This window comes from Corylus avellana, chromosome 8 (assembly GCF_965113065.1).
Source record: "Corylus avellana chromosome 8, dhCorAvel1.hap1.2, whole genome shotgun sequence".
In the NCBI taxonomy this organism is placed as follows: Eukaryota; Viridiplantae; Streptophyta; class Magnoliopsida; order Fagales; family Betulaceae; genus Corylus; species Corylus avellana.
In genome coordinates, this window is record NC_142497.1 from 22526226 (window position 1) to 22547542 (window position 21317).

At 35.2% G+C, this 21317-nt stretch overlaps 1 protein-coding gene and 1 pseudogene across 1 annotated transcript; one reads left to right on the top strand and one right to left on the bottom strand.

Moving 5' to 3' along the window:
- The first annotated feature begins 185 nt into the window (after positions 1-185).
- On the top strand, positions 186-5227 carry LOC148584291 (guanosine nucleotide diphosphate dissociation inhibitor 2-like; annotated as a pseudogene).
- A 4879-nt stretch (positions 5228-10106) lies between these two features.
- LOC132164031 (putative phytol kinase 3, chloroplastic) lies at positions 10107-12898 on the bottom strand. The gene is made up of 6 exons (XM_059574437.2): positions 12493-12898; positions 11678-11745; positions 11463-11594; positions 10909-11024; positions 10620-10734; positions 10107-10538 (listed from the first exon to the last, which is right to left on the bottom strand). The coding sequence occupies exons 1-6, from the start codon at positions 12820-12822 to the stop codon at positions 10361-10363; spliced, it is 939 nt and encodes a 312-aa protein (XP_059430420.2). The 5' UTR covers positions 12823-12898; the 3' UTR covers positions 10107-10360.
- Between the last annotated feature and the right edge of the window lie 8419 nt (positions 12899-21317).

Genomic DNA, 21317 nt, shown 5'->3' on the forward strand with positions numbered 1-21317 from the left:
GTGAATCAGGTCCTGCACATGGATAGGAATAACTATTATGGAGGCGAATCGGCGTCACTTAATCTTGTTCAGGTCCTATTTCTGCAGTGTTATTTGAGATTTGTTGAAGTCTGAAACTTTATATAGCTCTTTTATTTGTTAAAATCCAACTATTTATTTACTGTGATTGTTATTCTTATTTACAGCTCTGGAAGAGGTTCAGGGGAAATGATAAGCCTCCGGCACATTTGGGCTCTAGTAGGGATTATAATGTGGACATGATCCCTAAGGTGTGTGTTTACTTAATTTCTCTTGTCTTCTTTCTCTACTCATTGCTGTTTGGTTCACCACCTATGGCTGTAATTCTCTTCTGTTTCAATTTCTTCTGATACATGACTAAATCTCGTTTGGCTAGTTTATGATGGCAAATGGCACTCTTGTTCGTGTCCTTATCCATACAGATGTCAGCAAGTATTTGTACTTCAAAGCTGTTGATGGAAGCTATGTCTACAATAAAGGAAAGGTATAATTTTTATTTTTATGATATTGGAATTTGCTTGTTTTTAGGTTTTGTATATATTTGATCTTCACTTGGTTTGCTGGTGAGTAAACCCATGATTATAGATTCACAAGGTTCCAGCAACAGACATGGAAGCACGCAAATCTTCACTGATGGGCATATTTCAAAAGCTCCGCGCTCTCAAGTTTTTGACTTATGTTCAAAATTATAATGCAAATGATCCCAAAACACATGAGGGGATGGACTTGACTAGAGTAACAACTAGAAATCTAATTGCGTAAGCTACTGCTGATTGCCTTTTCTGTACAGGTTTCTCTCTCTTGCTTTCTGTCTTTAGATATTTAACTGTACAATTTAAGTGGTCTCAATATGTTTTCATAGACATCAAGTAATTGGTGTTAGGGAATGTTGTTGGAGCTTCAGTTTTTAGGGGCACTGTATTTCATAGTTGTAAATTGTAAATGTTATGGGAAAAGTGCTCTGGAGCATAACCACATATGATATGGGAGCTTAGAATATAACGTGGAAAGTCAAGCCTTATAGAGCTCTTTAATTTTATCATAAATATTTGAATGTGAAGTTCTTCAGTGGAAGTAATAAATTTAGTTTCTTGTTTCCTGATGTTTACATCTTTTATTATTTACTATTCATCTCTTCAAAGAAAGAAAAGTTGATCTCAACTCATGGCCTTGTTGATAGTACATGTGTACTGAACATAGTGAGAACCATAGCCCATTTGCTTATCATACTTTTGACATATTGACAGAAAATATCGTCTGGATGACAACACTGGAATTTATTGGTCATGCATTGGCGCTTCATAGAGATGATCTCTAGGCCTGGGTATCGGTTAAAACGGTCTGGTTTTTACTCTTATCGGTTATTAATCGATAATTTTCGGTTAAACGGTTTATTAACCGATACCGGACCAATAAGAATTTTAACCAAAATTATCGGTTATAACGGTACACGATTAAACGATTCGGTTAAACTGGTTAACCGATTTAACCGTGGGCTTTATATTAATTTATTTTGTTGGGTCAAAAATGAGTTTTTTTGACTTTTGAGAGTTCAAATACTTTTTGTTGGGCTAAAATAACTTATTAAAAATGAGTTGTTTTATGGTCCAAATACTTTTTGTCGGGACCCAAATATTTGTTTTTTGGTATAAAAATTGAAGCTTTTTTATATTGATCTACTACAACTTTTTTTTATTTATAAAATACATTTTTCCAAAGCAAATGGACTAATTGAAATAATGAATGCTAATTAGACTAACAAAACTAGTTAATGAAAAATGCTTTCACCCAAAGCAAAGAAATCTCATCCAATGCCATCATTAAAAAAAAATCAAACATACTCAAACCCAAATTAAGATAAGGTTATATAGGTATATATGTAATCCCAAAACTACGTTGTTTTGGCATCCCTACTTAACGGTTCATATCGGTTAAACGGTTAACCGATATAAAATTTTTAACCGAACCGAACCGAACCGATAAGCATACCGGTATAAAAAATTTAACCGATAAAGATATTGACATATCGGTTACGATTAATAGCAGTTCGGTCGAAACCGATGCACGGCCGATAATTGGAAACCAGTTAATCTGTCCTCCCCTAATGATCTCTACCTCAATGAACCTGCACTAGATACCGTGAAGAGAATGAGGGTGAAAATTGCCCCGATTTTATATTTAACACCTTTTTGTTGGTTCTGATTCTTGCACATTGAAAGTTTCAGCAGCTTTTTGTTGCACTTATTTTTCTCGTTCCTGTACCATGTCATAGCTTTATGTGGAGTCTTGTGCACGTTTCCAAGGAGGATCCCCATACATATATCCTTTGTAAGGATTGGGAGAGCTCCCCGAGGTCTCTCTCTCGAGAGAGAGAGATTCCCACCCCACCCCCCCCAAAAAAAAAAAAAAAAAACCAAATCTCTCCCTTGTACTTTTAACTCATTTTATAAATTATGGGTTCTATTCAAGGTTTATCAGTTGAAGTCAATTATTTCTCTCTCAGGCATTTGCACCGGACATGTATGTTGAACAAACCTGAGTGTAAGGTACTCCGTATATTAGGTTTCACAGATCAACACTATCTTTGTAGTTGCACTCATCATTTTTCTGGTTTATTTGTTGTTGCACTTACGATTTTCTGGTTTATAAAAGGAAAAATCTTTATGTATGGATGATAATGGACTAGACACTGAGTCTGATTTGATCTGAATTTCAGGTGAAGTTCAATGAGGAAGACACAGTTGTTGGTATCATGTCAGTAGGGGAAACTGCTAGGTGCAAAAAGGTTGTCTGAGATCCTTCATACTTGACCCTGCCCCCACGTCTCCCTCTTTCACTTTGTGTTCGTTTCCTTCTCCCATATGCAATGTAACTTGTCTGATGAAATAAATGGTGAATTCTAAAAAAGGTTTTTATTGTGGAACTTAAAGGTCTCTTTTCCTTTTTAATACAGAATACATTGAATTTTGCTTGCCTCACAAAAAGGTGGCTGCATTTTTAACAGGTTAGGAAGGTTGGTAGGGTTGCAAGGGCAATTGCCATAATGAGCCACCCAATCCCAAACACCAATGATTCTCATTCAGTGCAGGTTATCCTACCACAAAAGCAGTTGGGACGCAAATCAGACATGTGAGTTCTCATAAATTATATGTTGGGTTCTTCCTCTATGGGAGTGCATGCATGTAGCTCAAAATTTGGTTAAAAGAAGTGGGGATTTGATCACTAACCTGGGTGCAAGATGAAATCCAGCTTTTTAATATGGAGTGGGGGGAGATCAGAAGAGAGGTTTATGAAAATAATTTAGATTTTTCAATGGCCGCCAAGGGTTATGTTTCCTAGATCGTTATAGTCGGTCAGTTGAGTGTTTTTGACTGGGCTTGTATAATTTGCCTGGAAGTTTTGGATTAATTGGGCATTTGGATATCTTATGGAAATTGCTACTCTCTTTTGAGACTAATATGGTGTTTGAAATTAGTCCATTGATTCCTTTTATACTAGTAAGATTTTATTCAAGAAAGAGAGAATAATAATATCCTAAATTTTTCTAAATGTAGATGTAGGAGAAAATCCAAGAAGGAATTATATTCAATTCTTCCAAGGACACTCATCCAATCATATAATGATATTAGGAATAAGGACCTAAGTGAGTTCTGATTCAGCTCAACACCATTAGAAGTTTGATTTTTACGCTCTTGCCACAAAATCCACATAACACAAAGTGAAATTGCACATGGAATCTTTCAGATATCATTCCATCTAAACCAGAGAAAACGGTACGTAGTGACAATAAATCCCTTGCCATGTACGGTGAAGTAAGATATGATTTGCTGCCTTACTACTACACTTGCGCATATATTTGCCACCTAAACAGGAATAGCGATCGAGGACAGGAAGTATGTTTGATGATGTTTCTAATCTACTAGCCCATTGATGTTTCTGCAGTATTATCATTTTCAATAATTGTAGTGAAAACTTGTCTTCACTTTGCCAATTTGCTCTAATATTTGTTAGAACGTGGTTGGTATTATTCCCTGAGTGGACAGTCAAACCCCGGATGGCACCTCACTTAGTCCATCCAAGGATGTTTTAACCATTGTAACTTCAGCTGGAAAATTTCACATCACTTGGTTGGTTTAGATGCTATGTTAAATAACGTAATATAACTTCATTTCAATTAAACATCAAATTCCTTCTTCTTGTTATGTTTTCTTTTCAGCGACTAGATATGTGAAGAGGCTCTTTTCCCCCAACGCTTTGATGTATGCCAGGTTTTCTCTATATTGTTTGTTAGGAGTGCTTGTAAGAACTTTTTCACTCTCCACGCTGTAAATCTCCACATGCTGTTAGAGCAATAACTTCTTGTTAGATACTTATTCTAGTGCTCCTTTTCTTCTGTTATGTTTCTTGCCGGCCTGGTTTTGTAATCCTTCTATGGTTGAGCAGGTACCTTTTCTGTTGCTCCTATGCTCACAACGTTGCTCCGAAGGGAAAATTTATTGCATTTGTATCAACTGAGGCGGAGACTGACCATCCTCAGACCGAACTTAAGCCAGGAATCAACCTTCTAGGGCCCGTTGATGAGATATTCTTTGATATCTATGACAGATATGAACCATTCAACGAACCGACCTTGGACAATTGCTTCATATCAAAGTAAGTGATCTCCGATTGTTTTCTTAATTCTTGACTCTTACTAACCTATGCATGCTAAGAAAGTCCGTCTTCATGTTTAACAGAGTTATGATGCAACAACACACTTTGAGTCAACTATCATGGATGTACTCAACATGTATACCATGATAACTGGAAAGGCAATGGATTTTTATAATGCTAAATCAATTGGTTCCTCTCCCTGTTTAAATCCCTTGAGGTCCAAAATAATGTCATGGACATGCTTATTTATAGGAACTCTTGTGTTTTGATCATTCATGAAGCTTTTATCACTCATGTCGGCTATAAACAGAGCATTTTAGTGGCCATTAGAAGTGCTTTTAATTTACACAAAAACAGCTCTGGTTTCTCACCATAGTTGGAAGTGCAAATTCTACCCTCATAAGGTTTCAAGTAATAAAATGATTGATTGGTGCTTTTGAGCAGGTTCTTGACCTCAGTGTGGATTTAAGTGCTGTCAGTGCTGCAGAAGAATGAGGATTGAGGGAAAAAACTTTTGGTGCTTGAGCTGATTTTTCTGCTTTGTTTTAAGTTCCAAGAGTGGTGGCAGTGGACTTGTTATTGTTTTCTATTTCTGTCAGACTATACATCATATGTGATAAAGTGTTGTCTCCCAAAGAATGTTTGGGGAATTAATAAAATAAATAAATTATAGGGAAAATTACTTATTTAGTCTCTAGGGTTTACACTCAGTTTATTGTAAAATTATGATTTTACAACAAAGATCCTAAATTTTAGAGGACCCAATCCTAAACTAATGTGCATTAATTATAGGGAAAATAATATGGATTGGACCGAGATATAACGAGTCAGTTACCAAACACCACCCTTAATCGAGATGTTGCCAATCATAGGACGCCACGGCATTGACAACGAAAACCAACCTATGTGAGCTCGGGTGCTACGGCATTGGCACCGAAGCTCTACCTTACTTAACAAGTCTCCAAACAAACAGTTAAAGCAAGTAACTTCTGGGCCCATATTTGAGGTACTTTCCATTATTAGTACAACAGTATGTGAGGCTCAAAAGAGAAGATAACGTACGTCGGATTCATAATCAGTTGGGGTGCGTCATGCTTGAAGGTGTGGGACACAAATCACGACATTTTTCTGCCGCCCCCTTTCACAATCACATCGCATCCTGACCCTCCAATCCCGAACGGATAAGACATCAATTTCCAAACCTGTTTGAGACAGACAACGACTACCTAGCTACTCTCCCGTTGCGGAAAAAAAAGTGCTCCATGTTGATTTGATAAATAATGAGAATCCTTGGTTCAACATGAGTCAATTATGGCTATGTGTAAAACTATTCAAGAATGAATAGAATCAACGAAGGCAGAGCATATGCTATGTGAAAGAAGAACAGACGAAGAAGAAAGAAGAAACAAGTAGATGGAGCAGAGAAGGAGAGAAGTTTTTCATTAGCATAATAAACTCACATGAATTACAAGCAGAAGCAAGAAAGCTTATATACAAGCTTTCAATGAAGCAACTGAAATTGTGAAAATAATTTAACAACTTGAACTTAAAAACTAACTAAACTAACTAATTTGCTCAACAGAAAAGAAAAAGTTAGTTTATTTAGTTTATACACGTGTTAAAACTATGATTTCTAGGTCAAACACAACTCGGATTGATGAGCCCTAAGGGCTATTTTAAGGAAAGCTTGAACCAAGTATGATCTCTTTGGAATCTACAACTAAAAATACATGCTTGGTTATACGTTCTCGGATTTTGGATAATTAATCACTGATTTAAGTATCGGAACTACCACTGCCAACTCACACCAACAAGCTCTTTGTACACTTTTTCGTTTTGCAGGTCATCTCAGTTCAGTGGTCACCTACCGGAAAACTGCATCAACACATGATATTTATTAACGGTTCTAAGAATCATATCTCAATAATATAGTGTTAGAATCATAAAAATTTCAATAATCTAGGTACGTATATAGGATCCAAATAAAACTTATATAGAATCCCTTAGAATAAATAGTTCAAATTTTCATATCACAAATAAAAATGTTGATTGGGTAGGGGGTCAATTAGAAAAATGAAGTTCTGATAGTGGTTAGGTTGGGTTATGAATGTCCAAGAACAAACTTCTCTCAACTCGACTAACCGTTTTTTTTTTGCTGACATGTTTGCATAAGGGGAGCAAAACGGGGATGATGATTCAAACTAGTAATATTCGTTTTATGAGGCGTGACTCTTAGCCGATTGAACTACTCGATTAACCCTTGTTGATGGCGTAATTTGGTCATCTTGTTGAGTTATGAACGTCCCAGAACAAACTTCTCTCAACACGACTAACCCTTTTTTCTTTTTTTTGCTGTAATGTTTGCATAAGGGGAGAGAAATGGAGAGGGTGATTTAAACTAATAACATTTACTTTATGAGGCATGATTTTCAGCCAATTAAACTACCATTTGGGACTCGATTAACCCTTGTTGATGGCATAATTTGGCCATCTTGAAGTGGTCAATCAGTAAGTAATTTTTAGCAGTCATCGACACCTATTAATTCAATAGTTATAAACTGCCCAAAAATAGCCCTAGAGAATCGATTTCCAGCCCTATATTTGTATGACAAACGTACACAGTACACATTTATTAAACTTGTTTATGTGTTTGTATACCATTAAATTTGTTTGTTTGCTATCTCACAAAGGAGAAATGGACAGGATTCTAACTTTGACAACCATCGTACCACGTCACTTTCTATTCACGCGTTTAGACCCCACACGGAAACCAGCCATCACTGACATCAAGACTGGCTCAATTCTCAGGATTCGGATTAAATTCTTAGCAATTCCGAAGTAAATATGAGAAAGCCTAAACAAGACTTAGAGCATTCTCAGCAGTCTTTTTGTCATTTTTTTTACATTTAAGAATTTAAATTCCTGTGTCAAAATACATCCCAATAATTTTCCTTAATCATTTCTATATCATTAAAATATTTATTTTTTAATTATATTGTATATATGAGAGGAGAGAGAAGAGAGAATCGTAAGAAGAGAGATGAGAGAGGAGAGAATAGAGAAGAGAGAGAAACCTTTTTTTTTTTTTTTTTAATTTTAATAATCATAAGGATTGCAATAGTGAAACCCAAAACATTGGGTTCCACTACAGCAATCATAATGTTTATGGTTCATTTAGGGAGTCTGTTATGGGACTTTTTTTGCGATTTTTTGGACATATTCTCTAAACTTAGGGAACAGACTCTCTTATAGGGAGTTTACTGAGAATGCTCTAACATGTTGTCCAAACAAGTGGATGCAGATTTTTTAGGGCCTTTTTTACGTTTGGATGATAAATATGAGAGAATTTTTTATAGGGTTCATATGTTTAAGCAGGTGGGTCGGTGGACAGATTGTCCAAAATGTGTTAGAACAAGTTGACTTTGTAAAAGCTCTTTCACATTTACTATTCGAATTACTAACAATCCGAACACAAATATTTATGAGATCTCTATCCCAATTCTTAAGCACTAAGCTTTCCTATCTTGCTCCAACTAAGGTTGCAACCCATCAGCACAGCTAGAAGGAATCAATTTCGACAACACGAGTTAAAGACAATGTCCGAATAGGTTGACGGGCTGCCCAAGATTTTGACTTTGTTGAGGCTTACTTACGTTCGAACCATAAGTAAGTATTTAGACCTTGTTCGAGCAGGTGGGTTGGTGGACAAGCTACCTAAGATTTGCTCGGACAAGTAGACTTTGTAAAAGCTTTCTCACATTTATTGTCCAAAACACAAAGATTTGTGAGATCTTTGTCCTAATTCTTAGTCACTAAGCTTTCATAACTTGCTCCAACTAAGATTGGATTAGGACCCTCCAACCATTCTTTTTGGGTAAGTACGAACCCTGCAAGGCTGCAACCCATCACCCCATCACCATATCACCATAGCTAGAAGGGATCGCTTTCGACAACACGAATTGAAGGACAGTGTTGGGGTGGGGGTGGGAGGGAAACAACAAAAGAAGCTTGGGCCACGAGGCCCCCAGTCACCGTCGGACGAATGACTTGGTGGATGTGGTGGGATAATAAAACAGGGAACTTTTGGAGGGTTTGCTCTAGTCAAACATTTCACATTCCTTAAATCGCACAGATATATATGAAGCAAGCAGGCATGCACCAACCAAAAAGGATGTGAAGAAGATTAAGATATGACACGAAGAAGATTGGTGGATTATTCAAGGCTCTCATTGCTCTCACCCGCCATGCCTCCTGGATACCCAAACGAGCTTCTCTTCTTGCATGATAAGCACTTCGAGTTACATGGAGAGATTATGATGTTTGTTCTCGTCGCTGTCTTCTCTCTTTTCATCTTGTTTATTGTCTTGCTGCCTCGCCTCAAGAGCGCTAGGGGCCAAGAATCGGAGCATTCGGGCTCAGTGACTCGGCACAGTGACTCGGCAGAAGTGTCCGTTGCCGTGGCCGAGGAAACGGAGGAGGATGGAAGATGTTACACCAGAAGGGAGGATGGATGATGTTACACCAGAAGAAGGGTCAGTGCAGGGAGAGAGTGAAGTTAGCAGAAAATTCCCCCAGTTGAGTGCTTCGGTTTGCGAGAGCTTTAGCTATATAATTCATATTATTGAGCATGTATTATTATGAACCTGCTTGAGGGTTAATTATTTCAAAATTCATGATTATTTTATGTACTTAATATTCTGAAGTTTAGGTTTGATGCTTGGTATTAATTAATCTCTAACCTGTGGCTGTAAGTCTCCCATGATCAATATAATCATCTTGTGTTTCCATGATATTTACTTTGCTTAAATCTTATGGTTTAGGTCTCCCTAAGACAAGCTCCTAAATTCTATGAGTTTATGTAATTTATGCTTCTTCCAAAATGTCCATCTCTACTTTTTGTTACTTGTTTAAGATATTTCTTCGGAAGACTAGAAAGTCGTCTCTCTCCCCGACAATTATTCAAAAAATTTAAATTGATAAAAAAATAATTTATTTAATTATTTAATTAATATTCTAACACTTATTATTTCTTTTCGAAAGAACGCAGCCAGCTTTAAATTAGTCTAGTACAAATGCAATGAGCTCGAACATTGATAGTAAAGGTATGCTCATTGTACAGTACACACTACAGTTGAAAGAAACAACGCACAAGTTTCAATATTGCATAGGATTCCAGATTGCAAGAAGAAATTACCATCTCATTTATCATAGGCTGGCTCTCTTTTTTTTTGGATAAATGAGTATGTATTGAAAAGAATGAAGAAAAGAAACAATGGCACAAAGGGCAAACCAGGAGTGAATATGATTCTCCATTTCATTTGAAATGAAAACTCTTCATTTTATAATCAAATTTTAAAGTTGATGTATCTAATGGAGTAACGGTGTACATTATGTCAATATTAATAATCTTTTGAAAAATTTAAATAAAATGACATCATGAATTGATTCTATCAATTTCATTTGAAATTGAGAAACGTCTTGTCCAAACCCCAGACAAAAGGATGCACTTGAGGAGGAGCCCCAAAAGCATACAAGTGCAATTAATCTTACAAGCCTAATAAGAGTTGGCTCTCTTGTCCTAAAATTGTCCAAAATTTTAGTATACAACGAATACATTATCCACCCCTACGTCAGGTCAATCCCAACACTTCCCTCTGTTAATCAAGTCTGCTTTCCTTAACTACTGAAATCAGAAAACAAGAGTGCCCACCAATATGGAAGTCAAGGGAACTGTCAGGTTGTCATCAAGCTCAGTGCTTATAGGGAGTGATTCCACCAGTGCTGAGGCAAGAGACGCAACCAAAAAGCCCAAAACCATTTCCCAACTTCCCCGAACAAATCCAAATAATGAGAAATAGTACATATACCTGTCAAAGTATCATTTATCACAAGCAAAAACAAATGACCATGCAGAGCTCAAAGAGTAATAGAGGGGGGGAATTTTTTACCCTACAGATGCCAAAAATCCGCCAGACACCATTGCTACACTACCAGCTACAGATTTGTCTCTGTTGTAGGGAATTTTAGCACCACCAAACCGCCTTCCAATAATGTCAGCTAAACCTGAATCAGGGAAGTAAAAGCCCATTATTTCAAAAGTCAAACAGAGAAGATCTGAGTAGGTTTGCTGTTTTTGGCACAATTGTGCAAAAGCTGATGTTAATTACTACAACGGCTAGAGTCTACCCAAATCAAGCCAACAGAACAGACAAGAGTAATTAACTCGATAGGAATTACCATCCCCAGCACAGAGGTTACAGATTGCTGCAATTGAAATGGGGGAAGTTCTCCAATAAATTATACAAGCCAAAGTGATTGTTGTAGCATAGTAGAGTGGTCCCTTGAGAAGTTCCCTGATGCATAAAGTAAGCTAAGGACAAACTGAAAAGTAATGTAAAGATATGATTAATCAATCAATCAAAAATATGTGTGTGTGTATATATATATATATATATACTTAAAAAGAAAAATGATTTTGCTTTGAATCTTTGCTCAGACGTGGCTCAATTTTAGAAAATTTGATTCCCACCTAGGAGATATCAGAATTTATATGGCAATCCAGCAGGTAGAACCTTAACCAGTTCCTTATTTTGGATTACCAGAGGATGTAATATCAAAAGTCCAGACAAATTAACCTCATTTCTGATATGGGTCAAGCACTTGAGTCATTTCATAGCAAAAGTGATCTCTCTAGGTGGGATCAAGTCCAGGGAAGAGAAGCAGACATATATGACTCATTTTTCAGAGAAGCATTCCAATTTCCCAACCAATAATTCTCTCAGAATTGTAACCTATAGTCTCCGTGTCTGCTCATTGACTTCACTATAGCCTCATCTTTCATTATTCCACGTCCCAAGAGAAGCATTCGTATGATATTGATGCCCGGAACAAGAGATGCTAAAATGGCCCCCCGATGCCCAGAACTGTAATATTTGGTAATAGCTATTCAGAAGACAGATTATGTAGTAAAATTATGAAAAAAGTTCATTGACAATAATAAGATTACCTGAACAGAGGCCAGCAAAGCATGAAAACCAGCCCGATGCTTATATGCACAAGCTTCCGATTCAACTTCTAAACATGGCCAAAAAATAAAGAAAGAATTTGAGGGAAAAAGCAGAGGAAAAGAAAGACACAAAATTAACAATATGGAAAATTCCTTAAATGCACATACTTTAAGACAGCATGTTATGCCTGTTTGTTCCATTTTTAATCGACTGCATTTAATTATATGGTTCTTTAGTTTTGCAAGAAAAACAAAATGCCACCACAAGGGCTACATTAAAAGAGAAAGGAAGCTAATCAAAATCCATCTCATATAGTATCTAAAGGCTAACAGCCCGTTTGTCATTGCTTTAAAAATAGGACTTTTGTCTATAGAAAAAGCTTAAAAAAATATTTTAAACTTTTAAGCTTTCTTCAAACACAGTTTTAGACCTTTTTAGAAAGAAAATAAAAAATAAAAAGAAGTTTTTTAAGTGCTTTGTCGCAATCCAAATAGGCTCTAAGTTTGCATGTAAATTTTTTGAAGACAACTACAAGTCTACAAGGGAATTTTGATATATACATGTATAGGCAAGTCAGACATCAAGCAGTTGTGAATTAGAGAAACAAGAATCAGCCACTCTGAACCTATCCTTAACTTCTATAAAAACCAATTCTGAACCTATATTTCTGCAATTCACCCAAGCAACTAAGATTATTAACCAAACCCAGAAGAACTCTAACAAAAAAAAAACCCAAAAGAATCAAATTCTCATAAACTTGTAACCACTTACTGATACAACATACACAAGAACAAAGGGGGATTTTGATTTTGACCTGGTCGAAGAGCCCTCGTTTGGCGGTCTCTCCCCAGACTCGAAACATCGACAGCGCGATGCAACCGCTCAAGAGGGTGGCGCAGATATCGGAGACGACCGGGTTCTCAAGCACCATAGAGGCAGCCGGTGGCTTGGCGTCCCGGTTCAGTACTCTGGTCTGTCTGGGTCTGGAACCAAAGCTTATAGTGGTAGTATTAGGAGCTGAGAGCGAAGAGAAGGGAGCCTTGGAAATTGATCCCAATTGAGATCTGGGAAGAAGTGGTTCGAATCTGGACGACCACGACGGAATCGGGGTTAAGATATTCACGTTTGCAGTTGAAGCAGCCATTTCTTTAAATAAATAACACTCTACCAGAGTAGAGTGTAACTTTTGACTTTTTCTTTAGCTTTTGCTCTTTATGTTTTAATTTTTTGAAGCAATTGCCTAACCACCCTGGACTTGTCGTTGGGTGGCCATGGCTAAAGAATATTGCGTCAACGAATAGATTATAGAACTTATTTCGTGCAGGGATGAACTTTGGGGGATTGGTTTTGGGAATCAGGCCCCATCCTCTCATAAATTTTGTTTTTTTAAAAACAAATTATGAAAAATGTACAAATGTCTCAAAGTACCGTCTACTTGATAAATTCTTTTAAACTTTTAATTGGGATGTTGTCGAGACTTTACAGGAACCGTCAAGACACAGCGGTAACTCAACCGAGACTTTGCCAAGCCCCCACCAGACCCGATCGGCCTGGACACCTCCGTGACACCGTCGCAACTTGTGTATGTTTGTGCACCATGGTCAGAACTCAAATTTTTTAGGTTTTTTTTTTTAAAATATATATATATATATATATATATATATATATATATATATATATATATATTTATGTTGTGAATAAATATTAATTTTTATAGGATAATATGATTAAATAAAAATATATAAAAAAAAATGTAGTAATTTTTTTTAGAGAAATTTTTTTTGGCTAAAATATTTTTTTGACCGAAAACATTTTATGTCGAAATGAATAGAACCTAAATTGGAAAAAAAATCAAGGTTAAATTTTTAAATTATTTACATAACTGAATTTCCAACTTGCATATATATATGAATTTATTCATAAAACAAAATTAAGAACAAATCCGAGTTAGCTTCAAAACAAGGCCAAGTAGCTCGAGAAACATCTCGTCGAGATTGTCCCTTCAACTACCAAACCCATTTTTAGACCCATCTTTCATTAAAATAAATAAATAAATAAAACTAATTCCCTTTTCTTCTCTTCGCAACTAGCTGCATCAATCAACCCAAAAAAATCACGAGAAGAAAGTTGAGTTTCCAAATCATGAGGTCTTGAAATATTATCTTATATGAAAAGAAGTTTCAATATAATATGCTGTGTAATTACTAAGTACAAAAACTTAAACTTATATAATATAATTGGAATCAATTATATTCTACGACTAACTATTCATTCTTGTGGTTTTGTGACTATCATAGGTACGATATGAGATGTAACCACTTAACGTTAGAGTTAATACAATGAGTACTATATACATTTAGGATTCAAGAATCTTGCAAGAAAATTAAAAGTCAGAGTGGCGCGCTGTTCGTGATGGCAGTACAATCTCTGACACTTAAGCAAGTAAAAGTGTAGAGTTAAGGTGATAAGAGAATGGAAGACATGGTAGAGATTAGGCATACATATGCCATTCACCCCACTGACCTTATATAGGCTTGATCTTAATTTTGATTAGGGGCTTGGGTAAGAAAAATATTCCCACTCACTAGCCGATTGAGCCCTTTGACAATGTTGGGTTTCCTTCAGGGTTTTCCTTTCTTGTGGGTCTTTAACAAATCGTTGTCTTTGGCGGAATACTCCTTCTATTTTTTTTTTTTTTTACAAGTCCACACAAGAGGGGAGAGAAAAATTCGAACTAGTGACTTCTGCTTCTTTAGGCGTGGTCCCAGTCGATTGAGCTACCTCTTGGGAACAGAATACTCTCCCTTTAGGTGATCCCCCTTGGTGGACAATCTTTCCTTCTTTAGGACTGTTTCATAATCATAGGGATTTGTTACTGTATGTGGGTTTCGAATCGATGCTTGTTGGTGGGTCTAGGCACATGAGCTCCAAGGTGGTCCTAGAATCACACCTTAATTGTTTGGATATTGGATTGATAGAGGTTGGGCTGAACTAATGGGGATGTAAGCCCCAATTTTAGTAGTCTCTCTCATTCCCTTGGGCTAGCTACTTATGTACGTAAGTCGATGAAAATTAAATAGTGTTGCTTTTGCAGGCACTTGTCCATATGGTCCAATAGGATCATGACCCCTCATTCCAACTAGTATATCCCAATGCACAACAAACACCCAATTGGCAGAAGTATTCATAAGAATATTGTTATATTGGATTTAACTCTAATTATGCCAAAGATAAATCCAAACCCCATGGGCGCAACTAAGTTGACTCAATAGTCAAGGTATCGGTTAGGGCCCACGCATCTTTAAGTGAAAATCACTTGATCGAATTTCTCCTCTCTTTCTCCTTGTATAGACATGTCAAAAAATAAAAAATAGTCAAGGTATTGGCTAATTTTTTTTTTTTAAATACCTCTATAACCTTTTTAAAATCAATTCTTACCCCTCAATTTTTTTTTTCTTTTAAAAAAATACCTCTATAACCTTTTTAAAATCAATTCTTACCCCTCAATTTTATTTTATTTTTTTCTTTTTAGTTCCGCCCATGCCAAATCCTACCAAAATTATCAGCCTATTATGATCAATTTCTATTTTTAACCATAAGCAGGATGCGGCCGACAACTATTCAGTAACAAAGTATGTGTATTATTAAAAACTACACAAGACATTAAACATTATGGCAATCATTAATCAACTAAAAAGTTTAATTTAATGTATAAAATGGTGGACCTCCCAAGTATGTGGATCTGTTAATGATAATACCTTTTGGGATATTTGATAAATGCAGACAACTATAAAAAATGAAGGTATATATGTACTTGAATGTTGTAACATCAAAGTGCAAAACAGATTCAATGCCCTAGTTCTCATTCAGTAGACCAATTTGCAAGGAATGCGGCTGCGCATAGGAGTGTTCAAACGGTTATAACCGTCAGTTATTGGTTATAATCGCTAACTGCAACTGACTTTGGCGGTTATTGGCTTTTAATAACCGCAACCGCCTAAGCAATTAGCGGTTATTCAATCAAATAACCGGTGGTTATAACCGCTTTTCTTAAAATTGGCTTTTGAATTTTTTTAAGTGTTTTGAGCCTTTAATTTACCTATTTTTTGGTCTTATTTTAAGGGTATAAGGCCCCAAAAAGATGAAAAAAAACATGTACGTTGTTTTGGAGATATATATATATATATATATATATATTGGTTATCTTAATATTTGGATCTTTTATTTAATAGTTTGTTAATAAAAATATTTAATATATATTTATATTATTATATATAAATAAAGGTGGTTATCAGTTATAACCGCATTTCCCTATCCCCTAAAACCGCTAACCGCAACCGCCCTAGGCGGTTAGCGGTTTTTAATAACCGACTACCAAATCGGTTAATTAGCGGTTATAAGCGATTATTGGTTGTCCGGTCGGTTATAAACACTCCTACCATCGGATTGCGAACGCGCGAAAGCAGTTGATGGACTGACGATAAGTTGCACACGAGAGAGAGAGAGAGAGAGAGAGAGAGAAAAGATGTGATTAGGGTTAGGAAGAAAGAGCACAAGCTTTCCGGTGATGAAAGAGTCCGAAAAAGCGGAATGATGATTTTGTTACGTGAATAATTTCTTAAACGTGTAACGGAATATATAATTATTAGGTTTCGATTAGTGCACCTAGCATGTGTCCACTTACACATTGGCTATTAGCCTGTTACCTGTACCCATATAGAAACTAATTCATAGTTTTTCCTTTTTTGCTAATGTGGATTTAATAGGGTTTCATGATTATGAGAATAGCATTATGTTGGGGAAACTTACTGGCATATTCTTCTCAGCCTAAATGACAACCGCTGATTTCCTATCATTATAGAGTGACAGAATGGATACTCAAAGTGACAATATTCAAATAGTTATAGCAAGTAATTTGTAGAGTTTCCCTCTCATTCTAGCATCTATAAATTAAGGGGTGGCTGTGGCAGATCTTTCTTGTATTCTAGCCCTATTCATTTCTTCCATTTATAAGCATAAGCTAGTATGAATAGCAAGTGAAAATCCATTTTCTTTTTTCGTTTTTTTGCTGTGCTTTTTCTTCATATACTCATACGGCTATATATGGGGATTGTCTTTATAGGTGATCATTAAGTTGTTGATTGAAGAAATGGAAGGCCCAAGTAGGAGTCGTACTGTACCCCATGGGAATGTTAGCTCTGGTCATGAGCTCTACACCATTAATGGAAGTCATAGCTCTGTCAAAGGAGTTGCTGGTGCAGAAATCGAGACCGCCCAGCCCCCTCGAGGCCACGGTGACAAAGATTACTCTAACATTGACCCCAAGAGGCTTAGAAGGTTCATTAATTAATTCACTCACTTCTCTATATACAATCCTTTTCAAGATGTGCTTCCTTTTTTTGACCCAACATGTCTTTAATTATCTATCCTTGGCTTGTAGAATTATGGCAAGCAGACAGTACTCACAAAAATATCGACTCAAACAGATCCAATATATTTCAGAACTAGAAACAGAAGTGAAAGCTTTGCAGGTAATTTGCATCTCTATGATTGGATGCGTGCGTGCCCTTTTAAATAAACGCTCGTAAATATGATCCCTGAGTGTTTGTCATCAACCCTATTATTATTTTCCATATAGTTGATATGGTAAATTTATTTATTGAACCAACATGACATTCACTAATCAAAACTTTGTAACAATGAATTTTTATTTCTTTGGGATATATATATATATATATATACATGCAGGCCAAAGTAGCAATCCACTCTCCAAGGATAAAATATAGTCATCATCAAAATTTGCTTCTGAAAGCAGAAAACAATTCAATTAAGCAAAAACTTTCTGCCTTTTCTTGTGAACTTATGTACAAAGAAGGTACTCTCTCGCTCTCTTTCTTTCTTTCTCTCATCAATTAGTTTCACACAAGATCAATGAAAGATTAACCAAGAAATAATATTAATGCAGCTGAATATGAGGAACTGAAGAAAGAAAGAGACATTCTTAAGCAGTTAATGTTTGAGGCTTGTCAACAACAACCGCAGCAACTGCCAGAGATGCTCATCAATGGCGCACACCCTGGGAATCATCCGTTAGAGTATCATCATATGGGCTTAAACCAACCTGATCATGAGAGCTGTAATGATAATTTTGTGGCACCTGGGTTTCCGCAGATGGTGAACCAGAACTCTGCTCAATTTGGCGGTGGAGATTTTGTGGAGTACTTCAACCCTCCAAACCCTGCAGGGCCCTCCTAAAAGAACATTCAGTATTGGCTTGTCCCGGAAAAACTAAGTTTTTCTCCGAACTAGATTAGAGCTATTTCTTCTAACTGATCAGTCTATTAAACTCCTATATATCCAAAATATGTAATTCTCGCATGCATTTGAAAGAAAACTGTCTTTTAAACTATATATATATATTGCACTTGGGTTTAATTTTATTCGATCTTGTTTAAAATTTATTTATCTTGATGCCTTTTCCTCCCCTAGGATTCTCATTAGAACTTACATATATGAGAGGGTTTAATTTTATTCGATCTTATTTTAAATTTATTTATCTTGATGCCTTTTCCTCCCCTAGGATTCTCATTAGAACTTACATATATGAGAGGGGATGAATATGACAAGAGTTATATAGGGGATGAATATGAAAGAGTGAAATTTTCTTGTAGTCTAATTAAGCTAATTACTTGAATGGTAGGGTGGTGCATTAATGGTTTTCATTAGTAGATGAATATCATACAAGTCAACCTTAAGTAAGCAATCTAGGGTCACTAATTACACAATTCAAGAGTCACCCTACCTTTCTATTTACTCCCATGTTTTTATATATATCTATCTGTCTCTAATTTAAGGCTCTCCAAAGAATTAAAGTATATGTTTAAATTTTGATTGATCCGACGCGATCGTTGAAGTAGATTGATGTTTGATTTTTGAAGAAGGATATATAAAGTCATTTTCCTTCGACTCAATTTATTAAATTGACATTTATTCTTGAAATCAATGATCTTCTCACGTGCATTTTACATTAGCGGTTAATTTAATTAAAAATGCGTGTGAGAATCACTTACTCTAGAAGCATATATCAATTTAATGTTCTAAATTGGAGGAATTCCTACCGGTTCAAATTGGGGGGAAAACTTTACCCTATGAATTCAAGAATATGAGGAAAGACAAATAAAAAAGGAGTTAATTTGCAGAATAACTTGGGCTCTAGCTTTCTTAAAAACTTTTATTATTATTCTTTCTTAATTTTTTTTTTTCCCCTAATCTGCTTAATACATCGTCTGCAGGAATATCCCAAGAACCGACCAACATGCATGAAAACTTCCTTACATTATCTACAACTAAAAGACATGTTTGACAGAAATCTATTTATTGAGCTCTTTCTGTCTAGCTAGGTCCGAAAATAAACAAATTTGTTATTGCTCATCCAAATCGCAACATTCTTGTTTTGTCCTTAGAAAAGCTTGTTTTATCCATATAACACAATTTTGAACATTTTTAAAGCAAAAAAGTCAAAAGAAATATTTTTACCAAATGAACACATTTTTGCTTTACATAGTTTTTCACTTTTTTACCTCATAATAATCCCATAAAAATGTATTTACTCTTCCTAAAAGCCTAGATGTCCAAAGATATATGATTAGATTCTCCAAACAAAACCCCACCTCAAGGTTATTGTTGGAGCCGATTACAAAACCAGATCATTAATTTAGAGACTAACTTCAATCAGGTCGTGATGTAAACTTGGTGTTTTGTACTCTCGAATAGAAAGTAGACACCTAAGCTAAAAATATCAAAAAATAATATAACTCTTCACACTAAATAATTTTCATTCTCTTGCCAAAATACACATTGACAAAACTACGGACAAAATCACTTAAGCCACTGTCTTGCTTGGTTTTGGAGGCTTCGGTGTCGGGGGCTCAGAGGTGGATGGGAGGTTCGTTGTGGGTGGTGCACGTTGGGTTAAAATGAATTAAAAAATTCATGAGATTAATTTGAATTAATTAAGAATACATTATTTTAATTTCTATTGTATTTAATATTTTTACTTGATGTATCAAATTTTTATTGAAGGTTGTAAAATAGACTTTCCATCGTATATTATACTACTGATAAATAGGTTTCGAAAGTATTAATTAAATACTCATAATCGAATGTACTTGTCATGTCAAAAACAAAGTGACTTCTTTTAAGACATCTGATACAAATTTGGAAAACATATTAATTTGGAGCAACTCAACACTGAATTTCGTATTAAATATTGAATTAATATATCTTCTAATTTTTATTTTTTTTTTTCTTTTTGGGTTGTCTCCTTAATTCATGATTAAACCCTAGTAGCTTAAACTGTGCTAGCTTTATTATTATGCAAGCTTTTTAATTTGTAGAAAAAAAGAAGAAGAAAATTTCACTGAAAACTCTCGAACTTTCACACGTTTTGAAATATACTCTCTAAATTTCAAAATTTCTTAATTTGGTCCCTTGAACTTTCAAATTGCTCTCAATTTAGACACTTCCGTCAATTTTAGCCGTTAAAAATACAAAAAAAAAGACCAAAATATCCCAAAATATCCTTGATTTTTGTTTTTTTTTTTTTTTGTTTTTAATATATAAAAAAACGTTTTGAAAGTTTGAATTTTTTATAAAAGTCAGAGGTATAAACGTCATGTAACGTTTAAAATCTAACGGAGAGATCCAATTAAATTGAGAGCAATTGAAAGCTCAGAGAATTAAATTGTGAGATTTTGAAGTTTAGGGGGGGTTATCAAATCGGGTGAAAGTTCAAACGTTTTCAATGAAGTTTTCTCAACAAAAAAAAAAAAAAAAATTGAATTGCTTGTCTGGACGTCCACATGGCACAATTTGGTGACATGTTTGCTGTACTATAATGATTAGGTTCCATACTTAGCCTGAATTCTGTTTCAAAAACTCATGGTAGCTTTCTCATGCATTCAAATTAGCATAAGCGACAGCTATCATATTTTACCATATGGCATGGTTCTTAATTACCGTTGGAGAGATCCTTAATAGAGATAAGCATGAATATGATAAGTGAAATGTTTGGTTTTTATTTTTTTGTTTATCTCTGTATAAGAGATAAGTATGTCGGTTCCACATATTTAATAGTGAATTAAAAAAAAAAATAGAAAAGAAAAAAAAGGACAAAAAATGTATAGGAGAATGACACTAAACACATCTCGTATTATCAAGGAATATCTAACTCAATCATCAACAATATCTTATGAGGCCATGTAAATTGACCAAATTACGTACCTAATGCGAGTCATGCGACTAATATATAGCATCTACCAACTAAGACAGAATCAAGATTTCTCATTAGGAGGTCATAATATGAATGAGAGGCTAAGTATAATTTAATTTTATAGGGTCAAAGAGAGGCTATATATATATATATATATATATATATATATATATATATATATATAATAAACAAAATTAAGAAAAGATTGGAAAACCTAGGGTCCTTCTTATACCCAACATTTAATTCCATCCCTTCACATTTTTATTGTACAATGCTGATGTGGCTGTTTCTACCAATCCTTAGATTTGCTTCTTCTTTTTTTTCTTTTTTCTTTTTTCTTTTTTTAATTTTTTATTTATTACTATGAC

Coding starts and splice junctions, on each gene's coding strand:
- LOC132164031 (XM_059574437.2), bottom strand. CDS start 12,822: ATGGCTGCTTCAACTGCAAACGTGAATATCTTAACCCCGATTCCGTCG. Junction 11,595..11,677: donor CTTTGCTGGCCTCTGTTCAG/GTAATCTTATTA, acceptor CAAATATTACAG/TTCTGGGCATCGGGGGGCCA. Junction 10,735..10,908: donor TAACCTCTGTGCTGGGGATG/GTAATTCCTATC, acceptor TCCCTGATTCAG/GTTTAGCTGACATTATTGGA.